The sequence below is a fragment of the Haliaeetus albicilla genome, chromosome 16, assembly GCF_947461875.1.
Source record: "Haliaeetus albicilla chromosome 16, bHalAlb1.1, whole genome shotgun sequence".
Taxonomy (NCBI): domain Eukaryota; kingdom Metazoa; phylum Chordata; class Aves; order Accipitriformes; family Accipitridae; genus Haliaeetus; species Haliaeetus albicilla.
Window position 1 is genome coordinate 3,539,165 of NC_091498.1, and position 20,860 is coordinate 3,560,024.

At 56.5% G+C, this 20,860-nt stretch overlaps 1 protein-coding gene across 1 annotated transcript; it reads right to left on the reverse strand.

The window, feature by feature from the left end:
• Positions 1 to 1,689: 1,689 nt before the first annotated feature.
• Positions 1,690 to 19,259, reverse strand: TRIT1 (tRNA isopentenyltransferase 1). Its single transcript, XM_069803079.1, has 11 exons — positions 18,879 to 19,259; positions 12,262 to 12,404; positions 11,707 to 11,803; positions 11,343 to 11,491; positions 10,303 to 10,445; positions 9,916 to 10,027; positions 9,438 to 9,550; positions 8,466 to 8,543; positions 6,557 to 6,666; positions 6,095 to 6,212; positions 1,690 to 3,646 (listed from the first exon to the last, which is right to left on the reverse strand). The coding sequence occupies exons 1-11, from the start codon at positions 19,242 to 19,244 to the stop codon at positions 3,507 to 3,509; spliced, it is 1,569 nt and encodes a 522-aa protein (XP_069659180.1). The 5' UTR covers positions 19,245 to 19,259; the 3' UTR covers positions 1,690 to 3,506.
• Positions 19,260 to 20,860: the final 1,601 nt, after the last annotated feature.

The window sequence follows — 20,860 nt, forward strand, 5'->3', positions numbered from 1 at the left end:
GCGAACACAGGCACAGACACCAGCTGGTCACCAGTGCCGGGCAAGATGACAGCTGTGCCACGGTGCCGGATGGCTCCTGGCACAGAGCTACAGCCCGGCCGCCCATAACGTGTGTCCCTCCCGGCCCCCCACAGCACTGCCTCTTCCTACAAGGGGAGGGCTGAGGCCAAACTCGTGCCACATCTGTGGCTTCAGCCCCGGCTGTGCCCCCCGCAGCACCTTGCGGGACAGGGCAGGTGGCACATCCCACCCCAGCAGCACCGCATGGATGAGAAGTTTCCCACAGGTTGAGCAGATCGGGGCATTTTACAGCCAAAACGTGGTAAGAAAAGGGAACCAAAAGGTAGAGGAACCAGAAGAAAACACAAGTCCTTGAGTATCATGGACAACGTTGGAGCTGAGATCAGCAAAGGGGCTTTGGCTGCTTTGAGCTCCAGGGATGGCGGCGACAAGCGAGAGCAGTGGGGCTTGGCCAGCCCTCCCCGTCCTCTCTGGGCAGCAAGTCGGGGCCGAGCTTGATGTGGTGCCACGGAAGGGGCTGGTGAAGGCTGGAGGCAGTAAGCGATGGGGATGCAGGTGGTGGGATGCTGCCCATGTACCTTTCGCTGCTGGACGCAAGGATTCGGGCTGCGCCGGCTGCCGTGACGCTTGCCATGTCCCCCGGGACCTGCGTCACCGACTCTGCCTGGCACCCAGCCCTGCTGGTGGCCAGGGACAGGAGCCCACCCCAGTGCCGAGCCAAAAAGCCAGTGCCCAGGTGAGGGGACCCCTCCGAGGACAGGCAGTGCCATGGGGATGATGCCGGATCAGCGAGGGAATGGGTCTATTCCAGCTCAAGCTCTCCAGCTGCGACGCTCAGCCAGGCCAGGGCGCCGAGGACTTTAATTGATGGCAAGCCAAGCCACGCCAGGCCTGTACTGTTTTCTAATCCCAGTGTAATTAATGACCTTATCTTTGGCCAAAGCCATTTAGATTAAGTGGCTGGTGTGATGGGCTCGGCAGCTCCGGCTGCACAGATGGAAGAGCTGCGTTTGTCTGGGGATTAGAGGAGGGCAGATGGAGTGAAGTGCCATTCCCCATCCCCAAACCTCTCCGCACTGACAGCAGCCTGAAAGCTGAGACCACAACAACTTTCTCAGCGAGTCCTGGCCGGGACTGGAGAGCGATTTTGCATCGTTTGTCCCTTCTGCAGGAGACCAGGGAGGCGGGCAGGGCCCAGAGCAAGAGGAGCAGGAGCTGAATGTGTGCCGGCACCAGGAACTGGTGCGACCCTTGCCAGGAGCTCAATCCCAGTCCCTGCCTTGAGTCCTCTGAACAGCAGAGGTACAACAGACACCAGCTTCTTCCCTGGAGACCAAATAATCGCAGGGATGTTGGCACTGGCTCTGCATAAATAAAAAGCCGTGTCCTCATCGACAGTTCTTACCTTGCTGAGAAAGCAAACTCACCTGCTTCTTGCTGCTGGCAGGATCAGGGTGTGCTTCCACCTTCCTATAGCCGTCCAGCCACAGCATGAACAAGCAAATGTGCCAGCCCCCCCCATTCTCCTGGGACCCACGGGAGCTGCCACCCCCAAAACAAGGCACTGCAGCGGGCGGCACGGAGCAGGGGCAAGGCCTGGGAGACCCTGCCCTGCAGCACAGCCTGTTACGAGCAGGCTCGTGAACAGAACAGGCAGAGTAGCAGCTATTGTGGTAGAGGAATAACATTTATCTGTGGGGATAACAAAGTTCATATTAAACCGATTAAGGATATTAAATCCATTTCTAACAGTATGGTCATCTGACTGCACTCAGGAGACAGAGCAGATAATCCCACCCCTCATTCACAGAGCTGCCCCGATGATCCTAGCCTGGCCTGGGGAGATGACTCAAGGTGTCCGTGCCGCCTATTAGAAGACCACACTCAGCACATCAGCAGCAAATGGGGCTTTACACCCGGCCTCACCTCCATCTCGTCCATCCAGGCTAGGAGAACACGGTTCCACACCATGACCCCTTGGCCGTGGGCGCCAGTGCTGGGGCTGAGCCCGTATCCTCATACACGCTTGAGTCAGCGTGGATGGCAAACAAGTCTGGGCTGGAGAAGAGGTTCAGCTGGCGCTGCAGACAGACCCAGCAACACAAACGCGGTGCCCAGAATTTCAAAGCTGATGCCCGGCTCTGCCCAATGCTGGCAGAGAAAAGCCAACCCAAATTCCCAGCTCTTCCCTGCATATTCCTTTCAGTCCGAGCTCCCTAGCCACCCCACACCCCTATCAAACAGCTCAAGGCAGCCGCCCCACGGAGCATTACAGAAATAATTCAGTGCTGAGGAACACAAACCGGAGGTTTAATCTAATCCCCACCAGAGCAGGCATCTCCAGAGCCTGCGATGGCAGATCCACCCACGCAGCTCTTCCCCTCGCAGGCTGAGCCCTGAGAGATGGCTCTTGCCACATGGTGTATCACAAGCAGCTGAAGGAAAAATTTGTGCTCTACCAACCCAAAACCCTCCCAGGAGGAACCGTCTTGATTGCATTTGCCAGGAGAATCCCAAATGCCCTGGAAAAGACCGTCCCAGTTTCACCCAGAGCGGCACGCCGGGAAGCGTGGTGGTGCAGACGGCGCTTGCGTCCTCCAGGAAGGACGCTGCAGAGACCAACTGCCTCGCGGACGTGGCACAAGGAATTTGCTGCTCAGCAACTCGGATTCAAATGCGGGGCTGGTTCCCACTGCCAAACCACAGTGTAAACCCCTGGGAATTCAGCTTTAACTAGGACAGGCTCATCTGTTGCAAACTTGATGAGATCATTTCCAAGTTCCTGTTTAACAGGTGCCAGCTCCTTCTGCACCTGCTATGTGCATAGGGATCAGCCTGCCTCCACCAAGCTGAGAACATCTGCTCAGCTCCCTCAGAAGCTGCAGGAAAGGTGACTGGAAGAAGGAACCAGGCCTGGACCTCCTGCCCTGTGCCCAGAGCAGGGAACCTGGGCCAGGTGGAAACAGAGAGCAAGAAAACTGCGCTTGTTAATAGGGAGGGGAACCCGCAAGAATCTTGCAGCTTTATTTCCATATAAAAGAAAAAAAAAATCCTCTCCACAATAAAGGCAGTAAGAGCTCACTCAGCTCCAGAGCTGCACTCCTGGCCAAGCTGGAGGAGTGCAGGGTATTTCTGTCTCTGAGAACGACACGATTGCATGCCAGCAGGATCAGCTCAACCATTCCAAGGATAATGCTGCGTCTCTGGCAGGAATTAACGCTTGGCATGGGAGGATGCTCCTAGCAGCCTTGCCCCAGGGCCCAGCCCTTTCCAGGCAGGGCTGGGGAAGCATGGGAACACAGCGCGATGAGGCCACATGAAGAAGATCTGATGCAGCCGACGGCCTTTGGCCGTCACTTACACACCTGCCTCATCCTGAAAAAAATGACTCAGCTCGTTCAGTTCAAGGCCACCCAGGACTAAGTCGCTTCCTCGCCGTACAGGTGGAAGCGCGGCTGCTCCCCTTCGCCAGCTGGTTTGCAGGCCTACGGCAAAGGCAAGATGCTGTCCTTGCCCAAGGTTTCTGGGCCCCCACTGTCCCCCTCAGTCTCTGCAACACGGCTGGCGGCCTCCAGCTTCCTTCTCTTCTTCAGATGGTGCAGGTGGGATTTGGATCGTGTGTGAGCTGGAGGAAGAGGCAAACAGAGCGTTTAATTCTGAGGAACTTTGAGAAGGGAACACCCGACCCGATCTCGCCGTGCAGTGCAGAGCACCATCCCTTCCCATCCTCCTGCACAATTGATTCCCGCAGAAAAGTGAACTCCCAAGCCCTGCCCTGGCCATTTCTCAGGATGCTTCTAGGCCAAACTACCGGCGCTCAAAGGGGGACAACCCTTCCTAGCCTTCTCCTGACCGCAAGAAGGACTGGAAGAGGGAAAAATCCTGGTTCTGTATATGCAGAAGACTCCAGATTGTCAGGACTCAACCCTCCCAGCAAGTCTGCTCCCAACCGAGACACAACGCCGGGAGGACGGGAGAAAGGAAAGTGTTACCAAAGAGGCGGCACATTGCAGGATGCAGGCGAGGTTGTGCAACTATCCACCACGCCATGGAGCACCGCCAGGATCATTTGTAAGCCTAGATGCCTGCACCACAGCACCAGGGATATCCTGTACATCTACAGAGAGGCTAGGGATGGAGCCTGGAGCATAATTATGCTTTTGCATAACTCCAGGGCAAGGCCCCCAGCTACGAGAGCACTTCAGCAGGAGTCGGATGGGAACAGAGGTGTAATCCCAAGGATGAAACTTGTACTGATGCTGCAGGGCAGCAGGAGCTGCGTTTCTGTTTGAAATCACATAGTTAAGGACAGTAAAACTTCCTGTATCAGTGGTATTATCTAAGTAGAAGGCGCTTTGTCTAACCAGACCAATGTACCATCTTAGCAGGGCGGTTTTGCTATTTCCAAGATATCAGAGCAGCAATTAAAGCAGCAAACTTTTCATGCAGGGCCTTAATTAAACGAGGGTATGTGCTCACTGAATCAAAGCCCTCAGGTGTTTTCCAGTCATCCTTTTCTGCCAAAGGATGAAATTACATGCAAAGCTGCTGCTTTATCACAATGCTGTAGGGTCACTCTCAGCTTGAAATAAAGTCTCACCTCTTACAATTTGTTGCAAGCAACACCAAAGCTTACAGTGGCTGGAAGAAGCGTTGATTTCTGCTGCTGTCTGGGGAGGCATGCTCTTTTAAGTCCATACAAATTGTAAAATTAGATAAAACTTTAAAATCTTCCAAAGCCAGTGGGGTACTGGGAAGCAGTTCCCAGAACTATCTGTAACTTGATTTAAGAAAACAGACCAGATTGCAGATCGACTCCCCTCCCACTACTGTTTTCACCTCCCTTTGAGCTTTTACATTTTGCAGTTACAAGTAACACCCAGGCTTTGGACCATTTTTCTCCCACCATCTGGGGATTTGAGCCAAATTCAGCTGGATGCAGAGAACAACAGCTGGTCTTGGTTGAGAAAGGTATTCTCTTTCATCTATCAGAATTTGGGATGACATCCCTAGAGGACATGTAGTTGCAGCTGTAGTGTTTGGGGGGGGATCTTGAGGAGTTCCCACTCGGTCATAAAACTTGCTGGACCTGGAAGGATGGTACAAACCCTGATAGCCTTCAGAGTCCTCTAGTTCTGGAGTAGGTAGAGCTCCTTCAAAGCACCTCCAAGCTGAGACAGCTGAGACTGGCTAAAATAAGAATTACACTTACAAACTGATCTCACTACAATGAGCTTCCTATTCTGAGCCAACTTCCATCTTTGCTTTCAGCAGTTCCCTGGCTCAATAGGTATAAGCGACTCATTCAAATCCAACAACCAACAACCTGGGAAATTTATCTCTGCATTGTGTCTGCATATACTGCATTTGGGCAACACATGGAGATTTACCAGTTTCATTTCTGCAGCCAGTTTTCTCCACTACTTTTTGTTTCTGGTTCTCAGCATGAGCCTCACAGCACAGATAAATTCACTGAGTTAATCTGATTCCAGCTGAGCTCTTTTAAAGTAAGTCTATTGAAAATAGAAAATCCCCTTCTATTAACATTACAGCTAGGAATACTTTTTTTTTTTTTTTAAACACACAAATAGGAGATACTGGAGCAAAACTGAACTATTAAAACATTAAGAAACTTTCATTTGACTCAACAAAATTTTAGAAGAAACAAATTTGTTCTGTGCTTTTTGACAAAGTATCTAAAGTGCTGAAAAGGACCAGCAGTCTTGACTAAACACAGACAGCTCTGAGGCTTGATGCTACGTATAGATCCCCATGTCTGGCGTGACGGCAGAGAGCGGCAGTGTTTACTGGGTGCCGGGGAAGGGGGGGAAAGCCCGACAGATGGCTGCTGTGGCACAGCTCCTGCACCCCCTCTGGGCTTGCAAATGGCTGCTTTCATACACAGGCTGTAAACAATCCTTGAAAGCCCAAGATCATGTGCTGAGGGTCATCTGGCCAAGCAAAGACAGCCAAGGAAGCCGCTCTGCTCCAAAGAACTGCCTTGCTCCATCCCTCCACGTAACTGCGCTCGCTGTGCCCCCTCCCAGGTCCTCTCCCTCTTACCACATCCTACCTGCCCACTCCCTGTCCCCAATGATGACTCTGTCGCAGAGCTCACACACGCGATGACTCCGTTTGTTCTCATTTACATCGTACTCCATCTTCACAGGCTCTGCTGGGGGCTCGCGTCCCTGTAGATTAAATAATGTCTCAAACTGGTTTCGGCTATGAAAATTTGCTTGGCTGTGTTCACTCTGGTAGAGTTTGGGATGTGAACTTGCCATACCCAAACACTAAGGTTAGCAGGACAGACGCTGCAATTTTACCATGCAAGACAAGTGGCGTACTGGGCATTAGGAGAAATTTTCAGCTTAGACAACAACCCTCTGCTGCTGCGAGGAAAGCCCAAGGCTGGACATGTAAGCAGAGAGCCCTGCTCATGGGAGAGACTAAGTGCCAAGTTACGGGGCCTGGAGACTAGCAAGAAGTTGGCTTCTCAGTCATGGCTCACGTGTTAACTCCAGTTCCCCAGTACCTGGATGAAGCTCTCCACAATCTCCAGAGCAGGTTTCAGCACATCCTCCTCCCACCGCAAGAGATCAGACACCTCCAAGCCATACACCGGGGGCACATTGGGCCCAGGACCTACAGAGACACAGAAAGGCAGGTCACTGCCAGAACCCCCCCAGCATCATGTCCCAGCACCCACAGGGTCACACTGTGAGCAGGGGGGATCTGCTCTTTACTATCTAGCTGTCCTTTAGCATTCAGAAGCAAACAGCACCAGCCTTTCCAGAGCCAAAATTACCAAAGACCTCAGCTTGGGGGGCCATCACCCTCGCAAACAGCAAGAACACCTAAGACCTCAAGCAAGTATCTTCAAGGGTGTCTGCCTTCGGGACAGCATTATGAAATGCAAGAACACCAACAGCCCATCACAACAACAAACACTTCATCACAGCCATGGTCCACAGGAGGCTGCAGAAGATCAAAAAGCTAGATCCAGGCACAAAGCCATCACACAAAGCTTACAAGGAGTTGCAGGCACGGAGTCTGGATGAGGAATCTGCGAGTGCAGGTTCCTACTTAGAGCTGTAATTGCTTCTGTGGCTGCAGGGGCCAACGCTCCCGGCTCACAGTAGCAGGCCACGGCAGGAGATGCTTTACTAATGCCTCAACCTGACAAGGCACAGTTTGAAAGCCACCCCTTTGGCTTTCCCCAGCCCGGTGCGAAGGCACGGGGTGCTCGCTGCAGCCTGGGTGGGGTGAGACAGCTGCAATCAGAGAGCACCCACTCCCTCCGGCGACGTCGCTGCCCTGCTGCAACTCACCTCCCCGCAGACATCGGGCACACAGCCCCACTCGGACAAAGCCATCAAGGCTGCCGCGTGCCAGTCTCCAGCAGGTGCTGCTTTTTATTGCTGTAACCACAAACAAGCTCCCGACAGGGCTGATCTGAAGCACACCTGCCACCAGAAAGGTGAGCCACATCCACCAAGCACATGGCTCCAGGAAAGCTCTTGCACCTCGTTCAAAGCCCATCTTTTGATTCAAGTTTCTCCCTGCTTTTTTTTTAATATATTGTTGTTTTGCCCCTACCAAGCACCTTTCAACAAGTGCCCGGCTCCCAGCTGCCACTGCTGGCCCTGCTCCAAGGCTGGGGCTGGGATGGGGAAGTCCTGCTGGCTCCTTGCCACTGCGGTGAGCATGGCCCAGGCTAAAGAGCAGCCAATGGGCTCCTGCTCCTAATCTGGAGGGCAGCTGTCAAACTGGGCTTTTCGCCCTGCGCAGGGAGCATGTGTGGGTGCATGGGGAGAGGAACCATGCTGGGCATCCCCTCCCTGAGTCCCCTGGGAGCTGTCGGCAGGATAGGCTACGGGGATGCTGTGGCCATCATCATCTACTGCTGCCCGGAGTGGGGCTGAGCCTTTGCTCGCTTTGTTCCGCTGAAGTATTAGCCATCCTGATGGCACTTCTGTTGGGAGGGGATCTTCCCTTGACAGGCAACCAGGGGTGCAGGGGAAGCAGTGAGAAGGAGCTGGCTTCCCGAGTGTCTGGGCAGAGAGGCTGTGGGCAAGATAAACATGGACCGTGCTGGGTGGGCTGTCTCAGGAGGGCTGAGCAGTTGCTCTACAACCCAAACATGTGGGAAGGAATTGGGGCAGTCTCGTGGGTGGACTGGGACACTGGGTACCTGCGGCTCCTGGAAGGATTCTGGCCAGCAGCAGACACCGGCAGAGCCAGGGCAGCCTAGGCCAGCAGGGAGAATCCAGGCAGGATTGTCTGATCTCTGCCAGACTCGCATCCCCCCCAACACATGCTGCCCCAAAGCAGAGGAGCCACCACTCTCCTCTCTTGAGCTGGGAGCAGGAGATGTGCCAAGGAGGGATGATAAGAGATGCGAGAGCAGGGATGGCAAGGCAGGGCAGGAACAGAGGACTTACGTCTCAGGAAGCGGTTTCGGACCCATTTGTTCTGCCTCCGGGCATATCTCTTGGTCACCTGTTTCAGGGCCTGGATCCCTTTGAAACAGAGGGAGTAAAAAATAAAAGCTTTGTTGTTATTTTAGCAGGTAGGACAAGCTGTTCAGGGGCTGCACTGCTCTCATAATGCCTAATTGAATACTTCTCTCCACAAACAGAGCCCAGGACTCCTTGTCCTACCCACAGTGAGCCCAGAGGATAGTTTACCACTGTACAACCTTTCAATGTTTAGTACCAGACTTATCATACCCCTCTGTAACAGTCTCCTGAGCAGACACAACAAGCCCCTTCCGCACCAGACTTGTTTTCAAGCCTCTTATCATTTCTGTGGTCTCCTCAGCCTCCATCTCCACTTCGCACTAAGCCCTCCTTGTCACAGACCAGCTCCGCCTGGGACCTCCGCTGTGCTCAGAAGCAGAGCAGCTCTCTTCTAACAACAGCATATCTGTCCAGATACTCTAGAATGACATGTGCCACCGAACAGCGCATCACTACCGACTCATGCTGTGATCTGCTAGATCCCCAGATCCCTTCCTGCCATCCTGCTGCTGAACCACATGCTGAGTTCTGCTTCATTCCTTCTTTCTAGCCCTGTTCTCCACAGCATTCACACCCCAGCTGGGATCCCATCACCCAGGTCACCGGCAGACCAGCTCCAGATCCCAAGTCACGCTATGCCTAGTACATCTTGCAAAGAGGCCTGGGGGAAGGGAGGGAGGAATTGCTCTGAGTGTGCTCAGAGATGCTCTCCAAGCACTGAAAAAGGAGTCCCTGCCCCTCTGGGCTGGCAGAAAGGGAAAATGCACAGAGAAAGGTGCAGCTCAACCCCAGCAAGACCTGCTCTGGGTTTGAGCTTAGTTCAGAGCATCACACAGTGTCACCTGGAGCTGCGTGGGGCTGAGGGACATAGGGCACACAGGGTGATCCTCCCACCTTTTTGCAGCAGCAGGGCACTGGTCTCAGGCGAGCAATTCCCCTCACTGATGAGGTATTCATGGAACTCCTTGAAGCCGATGGACTGGAAGATGCCGTGCTGGTAATCCTGCCTGGAGAACAAGACAAGAGACAGGGGTCAAGGCCATCTCCTTCGGAACAGTGGGAGACCTCAACCCTCCCCAGAACAGCTGAGGTCTCTGCGCCTCGCCCTGCAGGACCCCCACAGGTGACACAAGCCCATGGCCTCAGGGGACAAGCCAAGCCAGGCACACACAGGAACGCAGACTGGTGCCTTCAGTGCCAGCCCACGTCAGCTTTGCTGGGTGAACACTCAAGCAGCACCGCAGGAGCAGATGCTGCCAAGAGGGCTGGGAGCAGCAACACACTGGAGGTGCTGCAGGCAGAGTTGGTCCGGGCCCTGAATGGGTCTGTCAGGTGGGAGTGGGAGCAGAATGGGAACTGGCTTCTCACCCACCGGTTCTCAGCCACCTTCTCTCGGTTGTAGCGTCGGTGGAAGTCCCGCAGCTCCTCCAGCAGTCCCGCAGCCAGCATGTCATCCACCCGCTTCTCCAGCCGCTGGTCCAGAGCTGGGAGGAGAAGAGCAGGACACGCTCAGCCACTTGGAGCCATGCCCTTGGGAGGCCCACAGCTGGACAACGTGTCAGGACATGGTTCGGCACTGCCAGCCTCCCGATCCACCTGAGGAAAGCAGAGCCCAGGAGGCGAGGGGAGCGAGTCCTCTGTCACGCCCACTGATGCCAAAGGAATTGCTGCCTTGTTCAGGGAGGAGGCTGGGGCAGGAACAGGGAGTCAGCCCTAATCCTGCATCACCTTACTCAGCCAGCCAAGAGCCCACTCTCACCTGCCTGGTCTGCATGGAGCCACAGGATGCAGGAATGTGGGTATTTCAGGGGCCCACCTAAAGGCCCCCCACCTTCCTCCTCCTGCTGCTGGTGCAAGAATTCACTATGGGGGATCCCCGTCTCTTCAAACACTTGGAGGCTCCTGTAAGCAGAGACAAACAGAGCTCAGAGGCTGGGTGAGGATGAGCTTTCCATTTCCCCAGCAGCCCTGGGGGCTCCAGCAAAGGGAACCGCAGACACTCGCTGTGATCCAACCCTCTCATGTTGGGGGGAGGGCAGGTTTCTGCCCCCTCCCGTGCCCGGCATCCCGAGCACACCCAGGTCCTGGGGGTGCAATGCAGCGCAGAGCACAGTGATGGCACTCAAGGAGCCCAGAGCACAGCCACCCACTCCTGCCTGGCACCGGGACAAGCCCTGCAAGGGACGGGGTTCTGGCTCCAGCCCTGCCCTTTCCAGCCAGGCAGGGCTGCAGGGAAGGGGCCAGCGTTGCCGATGCTGCAAAGCATTACCGCCAGCTCAGCCCAGCCCAGCCAGGGAGGTGGAGGAAGCTGCGGAGGGTGCCCAACCCTCCGTCCCCCTCCACCGTGCGAATGGGGTGGGCGGCGTTCTGCTCCCCCCGGGCCAGGGCTCGGCTGGGTTGGGCCCGCCAAAGCAGCAAGCCTGGTCTTGCTCCAGTGCTGTTCCCACAGAGCTCAGCTATGTTACTCAGCCAGCATGGCAGCTTGCTCTTTAAATAGCTCCAGATAAACCCTGCTGCTGGGGCACCGCAGCGGGAGCAGCCCCAGTGCACCAAGCCAGGAGCAATGTGCTGTCCTGGATCCCAAAGGCAAGTTCAAGCTGGAGGCTGTGTGGCCAAAGGTCTCAGATCCCAGAGAGCTCCCCAACACCAGTGCTCCAAGGTTCCCAAGCACCTTGCTAAGAGGCTAGGAGTGCCTGCCTGGGATGGGAGAGCCCATCTTGCCGTGTTCCCAGGCACACAATTCCCTTGGGAAGGGGTACTGGGCCCTGGCACCTCCGGCCCCTGGCACGCCAAACTCACCTGGCCACTTTGCGCTTATCATGGGGGTGCAGCTTGGCCGCCATCTCTGGGTCCACCTGGCTCAGGCGGCGATGGAGCTCAATGCCGTCCAGCTGCTCCAGCTCCACCTTCCTGTCAGTGACCAGCCCGGGGGCTGTGCTGGCCTTCTCCTGTGGGGCACAAGGCAGCCCTGAATCAAGCCGCTCATCCGTGTGCAAGGCCAGCGCAAGCAAGAAGATCCCCGAGACCCACAGGGTGAAGGAGGGGCTTTTGGTTCTCCTTGCCTCACTCTAGCAGGGGGAGCACCGTGCCCAGTTGCAGGAAGCCTGCCCTGAACACGGGGCTCACCCCTTCCCAGAGGGATACGCAGCCCCCCCAACAGTACCTTTGTGTTGATAAGGACCTTCCAGAGCAGGGACTCGATGTAGTAGTTGGTTCCTCCCACAACAATCGGGATCTTGTCTCGGGCAAAGATATCTTCAATGTGCCACAGTCAGGGAGCGTAAGCAGAGATGCACAGCAGGGAGGGAGGGCTGTGGGGAGCGGCAGCCTGGGGCCCAGACCCCACTCTCCCAGCCCCAAGGAGCCAGTGAGGCTGCAGGTCAGGGTTACAGGTATCCCTCATCTCTCACTATCCTCTGCTACCTGTGTCAGCTACCATCAAAACTCAGGGACGCCCAGGGAGGGCAATACCCAGCCCAGCATTGTTGTGGTGCAGCAGAGATCTTCCCCAACCAGCCCTGAGGATGGGCTGCACTGAGCATTAGCTGGACAAAAGAAGCTCCAAGGCCCCCTCGCCAGCAATATCCCCTGAAAACCGGAGTTAGTTGCGATGTGGACAGCCCAAGTCTGATGCAAACAGTGATGCCTCTTGCAGGCCTGGCTGTGGAGGGAGGAAGTCCATATCTGCTTGGCCAGGCAGGCTGCAGCATTAAAGGATATCAGAGCCACAGCTTTGTCTCTGAAATCCACCACCGTGTAGTTAGAGACAAGGGGATCCACAAAGCTGATCATGTGGTGTCTGCACAGACGCTGCTCCTGGGGAGAAACCTTGTTCGTGATGATGTCCAAGCCCTTGTACACCTGGGGAAGAGAAGAGCCCATCGTTCACCTCTGTGTCCCATGAAACCCCCAACGACCACTGCTCCTTCCCCCACACACAGCCGCTGCCTGTCCCGATCACCCCTCCGAGCCCCTCGCTGGTCTCTGGAGAAGCAGGCAGCACAGGCAGGGGCACATGCCCCGTTCAGGCGAGGCAGCAGGAATCTTGCCAACGCCTGCTCCTGTCAGGGCCAAACTGCCTCTCTCTGGTGTTTGTTCCTGCGCACGGGAGATGAACCGTGAGTCCAACCGCTTGCAACTGCTTTCCTGGTCTGATATAACCCTGCAGTTAGGGAGGGAAGTTAGGCTGATAAGAGTGATCAGAGAGCAGTGTCAGAGCCCAGTAAGCGTAACCAGCCAAGCCTGGGTCCGAAGCACAGAGCTCCAAAACAACAAGGGCAGCTGCCATCAAGCTGCCATCTCCTCATCTGCTGCTGTTGCAGCTAAAAGCTCAGGTGTGCCTCCCTCCAAATACCTGTCTCCAGCACAGCATCAAGTCTCGTTTGGGGACAAGGATCACTGCTTCCCGAAACACACAAAAACCTCTCTGGATGCAACGTGCAACTTCATGGAGCCTCCTAAACACACACGAACGGTCTCAGCTCATGCACACCTTAAAAGCCTGGTGTACCGCCTGCTGCCAGCTCTCACCGAGCCGGTCAGGTACAAAGGGGAGGAAAAACACACCAGTGCAGGTCAGTGACCCCAGGGGAAAAGAGGCACTGTCCTGCACCAAGGTGCCAGGAGACACTGGTGAGTGCAACCAGCAGCATCTCGCTGCTTCAAGGTGTGTCTTCAATCAGCTAGACAGCTAAAAGGAGAGCAGAAAGAAAAGCCACCCAAACCAACCCCTCGGCAGCATTCTTGGAGAAGAGCCGAGGCAACCTGCAATCCCAGCAGCACGCATCGGAGCCACAGCCCAAATCCACCCTCCAGGCTGCATAAAGCAACAGCCACAGCCCAGCCCGCAGACCCAGGTGGTGCAAGTACCGGAGCTGCCTCAGCTTGGCGTCCCATCCCCACAGCTCGGCTGGGTCCCATGAGCAGAGCCCTTTCAGATGAGAGCATCTTTCACCCAGAAGAAGGGAGGAAGGCTCCTCACCCTGCTCCCCACAGCACGCAAACACAACCCTCCTCAGCGTGGGATGCTCCTGTGCCCTGGCACTGCCCTGTCAGTGGGTGCTGCGAGGCTCCACAGAGCTGCAGACAAACAGGGATCAGAGCAGGGACCCGCACCCCGAGTGTGCTGGCAGCAGACGTGTGGTCACAGCAGGGCACATAAAGCCTTTCTGTCCAGCCGAGCTCTGAGCCGTGCCAAGGACTGAGCACCCTCCGTGCCGTGGTTGGAGGGAGGATGTGTTTAGCCTCTCAGCACCTCCCCGCTTGGAGCAGTCTCCCAGCCTGGGATAAACTGGCCTGATGGGAGAAGGGACTGGAAATGGCTGTACTCATTTCCTCCTCCATCACCCAGAAACCACCCCAGCCAGAGGGCCAGACTTCCAGAAACAAATTTCCCCTTAATCCCCTCTGAGAAGCTGCCAAGCCTCTGGCTGCAACGCAGCCTCCACCTACTGCCTCCCCTGGTCCCAGACAGAAGGACAAGGTGACACAGAGGTGACCCACAGGCAGAAGGCACTGAGCAGCAGCAGCAAGGGACGATTCGAGGTTAGTGGAGCAGGGAAGCCCGATCCCTGCCTGGAGCAGTCATGCGAGCTGCTGGGGCGGCTGAACCGGCTGCAGCCCGGCAGACACTCCCTCTCTTGCTTAACTCTTGCACTTGCTGCTTGGAGGGCCAGGGCCAGCTCCTGCTCCCAGTCCCTTGGTGGAGAAAGGCTCGCCTGGGGGCAGGAAGCAAGGGGGGAGCGGGAGGGCAACCAAATGCTCTTCCTTTCTGCCCTGCAGAAACCCAGCTGGCTCCAGGGGATGGCGAGCAGACAGGAGGAAAGACCCAAGAGGCAGCTCTCTGCCAACATGCCCCGTGGCTGGCTGCAGCCTATTGATCTCCTTCCATTACCCAAGCCCGGGCTAAGCAGCGCCATTCAACGCAGATCCCCAGTCAGCACCGAAAAGCCTTTGAATTCCACGACCTTTGGCTCAGTGCCTTCTCTTCCCCGACAAGGGCCAGTCCAGCCCTCCAGCTCCTCCGACTCCCACTCGTCTGCCTGAAATCACAGTCAATACAGAGGGCTGGCAGGGAGGCTCGGAGGCAGCCGGGAGCTCCCAGTGCCCTGCGAGGGCAGAGCCAGAACTTACAGTTCAGTCTCCAATTCCCCAAGGTTCTCCCGCAGATTAAACACTGAGAGACTCCCCGAATATCTGGCAACAAGAGGAGGAGGAATGCGGTGTCAGTGTGTGGGCTGGGAGGAAACAAAGGCGGCCTTTTACACACACCCAGCAAAGCCCAGAGAAGGTTTCCACCAGCTGGCTGTCGGCAGGGCCTCGCACCGAGACGTCCTCCTGACACTCATTTCTATTTTCAGCAAGCGGCTCAGATAAGCCTTTGTTGCTTTCTAAGGCCCCAAAACAGATTAGCAGCAGCCTGGAGCAGCAGGCCTCCGAGACACCAAACACAAGCCGGGGACTAAAGATGCTTAGCCTTGACGGCGTCCTCCCACCTCTGCTGCTGAAACCCCCAGGCAGGTCAGCCCCACAGCTCACAGTACTTTGCCGGAAAGTCAGCGCTCTCTCCCCTTTTAAAGGGTGGGGAAGCTGAGGCAGGAGACAAACACCAGCGATCCTCAGGAAACGATGCCTGTGAGGATCCGCAGCCCAGGAAGGGTGGGCTCTCCCAAACCCTCGCTCTGCCACCAGTTTCATGCACGATCCCAAACTCTGTCCCTTTGCCACCACCTGCACTAGAGAGGGAAAGGCACCATGTTTGCCCTGAGCGCAGGGAGCACACTATTGAAGGTGACATGACAGCTGTGCAGCACAGGGACCCCAGACACATCCAAGCCACCTACGGCCGGGAAGAGTGTGAAAACTTCACAGGGGCCGAAGGATCTCCCAGATGGAGAGGGGCACGGAGGACCCAAACCAAGCTTAGGTGCAAGGAGAACACGATTCACTCCCCGCTCTGATACCTGCCGTGAGAAGGATGTCAGCAAGGGCTCTTAAGATGTCCTGACCTGACACACTAAGTGACAAGTGTAGCCAGTGTGCTACAACAGCCTCCAGAGGACTGCATCGCCACTTCAAAGTATGAAATCCAGAAGGGACGGCAGGATCGGGAGCGGATGGGGGCCTCCAACAAGCTGGCACCAGGATCGTTGTGCCCTTACTGCTCCATCAGGAATGAAGAAGCGGGACTGGCTTCACCCCACTTGGCTTCCCCAGGGAATGACTTACTCCTAAAGGAAACTCGCTGGGATGACAAATGGCAACAGAAAGGACAAAAAGAAAGATTAAGAGGCCATCAGATTAACCGGAGCTCCTGAGCTGCACGCAGACAGCAGCTAAGTCTGTAATTTGACCACAGCGACTCAGGGCCATGACGAAAACACCCTGGAGATAGCGGGGTGCCTGTGTGCGGGAACAGGTGGGCTCGGGGCTCCCCGGCCCCTTCCTGAGCCTGGCTCCAGCCCCAGCAGCTGCCCAAAACACTGCCAGCATTTGTCAGAGCTCCACGGAGCCCACACGGGGCGCACCGATGAATGGACAGAGGGGGCTGAGGGCGACACGGTCGCTGGCAGCTGTCAGTCGAGAATGAGCAATGGGATTTTTAAAACCCGGCGACTCTTCTGCAAGTACACCGGAGCCAGCTCTGCATGGCAGAGGGATATACAGCAGGGAGACAATATTCTACGGGAACAAAGCCAGCAAGAAAGCAGACCCAGTTGGCTGGCTGCAGCCGCCTAAGCAGGGCACGGGGGTTAGTGGAGCGTGGTGGGGGAGGCGCAGACACGCGCTGCTTGAGGCTGTGCCTTCAGGCGGCCGGGGCCACGGAGAGGCAGGGCTCACCCGACTCGCCGCCCCGAGAGGCTGCGCCGACAGCACGCTACGTTACGGGATAAAGCAGGGGAGCTGCTCGGCTCTCGCTCCGCAGTCACGCTAGGATGAGATTAAAAGGAAAAGAGGACAAGAGCCACTCGAGCCCGAATGCCATTGGGCGCCTGCAGCCAGAGTCCTCCCAGTGCCTGCATTCCCGTAGTGGGACCTGAAACAACCAGAGCACAAAATACATGCTTCAAAACATCCACCAGCGTGAAACGAGAATTCACAGCATGCTAGTCGGCTCCAGCCACATCTGCAGAGCTCAGCATGCAGCAGGAGCCTCGTGTTTGCAGGATCGCTGAAGTCAACAGCTGCTTCCCTGATATCAAAGCCTGCTGTACGCTGGGCTGGCGGTCACTGCAAGGTCCGAGAACCTTAGCATTCCCAGTACACAAACGGACACAAATAACCGAACAAAAGCTCTAGGGCTTGTCCAGATCAGGACGGTCAATACTAGTAAAACCGCACCAGCCAAGCTCTGCTCAGAAACATTTCTGATGCGGACACCAGAGCAGAGTAAGTCGCCTTGGAAACTTAACAGCAGCCGCCTAAAAGCCACCCCAGCCCGGACAGAGTCTGCAGAGAAAACCAGTCCGCAGGCAGTCTCGCCCCCAGCTCGAGGAGAGCGAGATGGACCTGCCAGTCCTTCGTTAGGGAGCACGTGTTAAGGGCTCGCAACACCGGCAATGCCTGGTGGTTCACGACGGTTGGGCCGGGCAACCAGGAGGGCAGCTGCCCACAATCAGGCAGCGCTGGACAAAGCTTCCACGTCTCGCGTGAACGTTTTGCCCCTGCAGGATTTTGTCAATTCAGCTCAGACCTCAAACACCCTTTCCCCAAGAACTTAAGGCAAACATTCCATAGAATTAAAGCTTTCCAATTGCTTGCTCCAAATGCAGGACAGGGATTTTTAAAATTTAGCTCTCTGGGATACAAACAGTGACCAGCATCGGCAGCCCGGTGCAGGAAACCAGGAGGTGGCTGCAGGACAGCGAGAGTCGATCTCTGAGCAGCACAAAGGGCAAAGGGTGTTGTTGGCAGAAAACGCCTTTTTAAAAAGCGTAGTAACTACCGTTAAAAATTAAACTTGACAGAAAGCTCAGGCGTTATAGAAAGAGAACAAGGAAATTGTTGATTAGGAAGGAAAACATTCTGCTAAACAATAACAAAACCCCCACAGTGGTTGAAATCTACATCTTGTGACAAAGCTCTTGTAGCTGAACGCAATTAGGACCAAAAAAACAAGGCTCGGCTCCTTGGTGTTTACTGAACCTGATTGTACAACCAATATATTCCACACTGCCACTTGCAATAAGAGACGAGACCACAGAGACTGTCACTGGCAAGTAGCAAATATCATTTTTAATATTCTTTCTTGTATCTCGTTGATGACCCATTGCTGGTGACCGAGGAAGGGAGCGCTTGCCTTCAGCTGCCGTATTACAGCCTCACTTAAGGCTACGTCCATAAAACAGCCTCTGGAAGGACAGACAGCACCAGCCAGCCCTGCTGCCTCACCACATCTCCCAGCCGGGATGCAAAGCACAACGCAGAGTCCGGCCCGGACCGACGTGCGCACCCTAAGGCCTCGATCCAGCTGCGGTTTCTTAGGCAGGACTCATGCCACATCCCGTGGGATTGCCCACGACCCAAGGTCCGTGTCAGCAGATCCGCATCCGCGGGAGCAACCCTAAGTATCGCTTACTACCCATTAACTCCAACTGCTCCTTACACCTCCGCATAGCTTTTTGTGGGTTAAAATTAAAACACCCTTGCTTTGGTTTTCTTCCAAAAGGTGAATTTATTGGGGGTGGGGGTGGGGGTGGTGTTGAACAAACCCAAATCTGCAGTTTTGGTTGCGCTGCCTTGTTCGGAGCTAACAAGCGGGCACGGCGCGCTTCTTTCACTCGAAAACAAACAACCGGCCACCGGGACAGGGGCAGCAGGGCCAGGCCGGGCCCTGCACCGGGAGCACACCCAACGGGCACGACCCCCCCCCCCCCCTCCGGCGGCTGTTCCCCACAAGCACCCGGCCACGGGGCCTGGGGTCCCCGGGGGAGCCCACCCTACAGCCCCGTGGGGCTGGGCCCTCCACCAGGCCCCACCGCCCCTCCAGGACCAGGCCAGGCCGCCTCCCGACCCCCTTAGGGCCCCCCCCCGGGGATCCCGGGCCTTCCCCAGTCCCCAGGCCCGGCCGCGGCCTCCCTCAGGCCCACCTCGGGCCTTCCCCGGTCCCCAGGCCCGGCCGCGGCCTCCCTCAGGCCCAGCTCGGGCCTTCCCCGGTCCCCAGGCCCGGCCGCGGCCTCCCTCAGGCCCAGCTCGGGTCTCCCCCGGTCCCCAGGCCCGGCCGCGGCCTCCCTCAGGCCCAGCTCCGGCCTTCCCCGGTCCCCAGGCCCGGCCGCGGCATCTCCCGGTGGCCGGGCCTATCCGCAGGCCGCCCCGGAGGGCCGGGCCCGGCCGTACCTGCATGGAATCGGCGCTGACGATCTCCCCACCGAGTCGTAGGCCGAGCTGCAGCGCCAGCGCCGACTTGCCGGTGCCGGTAGCGCCGAGGATCACCACCAGCGGCGGCCGAGGCCGCGATGGCGGCGGGGCCCGACCCAAGCAGAAAGCGGCCGCCGCCATGGCCCGGCCCGGCCCGGCGGCTGCCATGGGGACGGGCGGGCGGGAGGGACGGGGGCGGGACGGGGACGGAGCCGGGGCCGGGGCCGGGGCCGGGGCCACCCGCGGGGAGGACGGGGCCGAGCCCTGTGCCCTGTGTCCCTCTGCCAGGCGGGGTTCCCGTCCCCAAACCGGGTCCCTCCCCTTGCCCCCGGCCCGGGTCTCCATCCCTGTCCCTTGCCCTGCCCATCCCCACGCCCCCGGGTCATTTTTGGGTCCCCCGGGCACCCCCCCGCCTTTAGGGACCCACAGCCACCCCCGGGCCGCGTCCACGGGTGGGGTTCTGCCCCGTGGTACCGCTTTTTTTTTTTTTTTTTTTCCTGGGGGGGGTAGGATGGGGTGGGAAGGATGCTGTTGCCATAGCAACGGGGCAGGAGGGTGAGGAGCGGGGCTGTTGCCGTAGCAACGGAGAGGAGCGAGTTGCCGTGGCAACCGCAGCAGCAGCCTCCACGAAGGATCGTCCTCCCCCATCGCCACGGCAACACGGGGGGGGGAGATGAGATGGGGAGCGGGCGACTGTCTCCGTGGCAACAGAGGGGAGGGAAGGCAGGGAGACGGTTGCCATGGCGACGGCGGGAGGAGGGTATCTCCCTGGCAACACACATCCTTTGCCATAGCAACAGGGAGCAGGAGGCTGCGGGCCGGGGAGGGGTACACTACTCGGAAGGGAAAGGATTATCACCGCCTCGGGAAACTGTCCTAAAAATTTGCCAGCCCAGGCGTGAAGGCGGCACCGTGCCCGTGACATCCCCCGGGTCCGGCTGTGGCTGCCCCACGTGAAACCAGCGCTGGCGGGAAAGCAGAAATGGGTTGGGGTTTTTTTGGGGGGGGGGGGAGCAGAGGCAAGGGGGTGAGCAGGGCAATGGGGGTTAAAAAAAATAACTCTGTCAGGCTTGGGGATGCTGAATTGTGATGGTTACAGCTGACATTTGCAAATTGCGGCGCTGAACAAGTGGGGAGGAAAAGCCCTGTGTGTTTATCGTGTTCACTTAATAGCACTGTCAGTCTGCTTTTCTGGTCCTTACCGTGGCAATACGAGAGGAGGCATCTGCTTTAGTAACCAGGGAAGTTTCAGGTGGATATGTATGTATGCATGCCACCTTTAAGCAGGAGAACTCAAAGGTATGTGCAAAACTGCAACTGTTCTTGGTTTAATTTGAGACCAACTACATTTTCCACTGGTGATGGTCTCAGTTCAGACCACAGGATCTGCACATCATTTCCAAGAAAGAAAAATAATGTTTTAAAATACTATGTGCCTTCAGCATGAAAAGAAAAAGCACACCTTACTAAAAACCTTACTGGGAGGGTCACCTTGAGCTGAAAAAAGACACCAGTCTGCAAGTGTCGGTGTACACACAACAAAAATAAACATTTGAGGGACTGGTACATCTGGGCTTTGTTTCCTGCGCATGGGCGAGGTGTCAGATTTAGGTCACCCTGCTCCGTGTTTAAGCTGTGGTTCCTGTGAGCACCTTTTAATACAGCTCTAAAACGCTTTGACACGCCGTGATGCAACATGCAGAAAGTGTGAAATGTTGCCGGAACCGAAGGGAACAGGTATTGTAAGAGCTTCCGTGCAGAATCATTGCTTTTTAAGGCTGGCTTCCCGTGGGTGATTGAGTCTCCTGCAGCAGCAGCAGCTCTCTTCTGACCTCTCAGCAGTAACAGGATCCCGTGTCCCTCCTGCATTTAGAGTAAGACTTTCGCTGCCAGTATGAAGGAAACCCAAAAGCATCAGGTTCAGGGACAGCAGGGAGAATACACATATATATAATTTCATC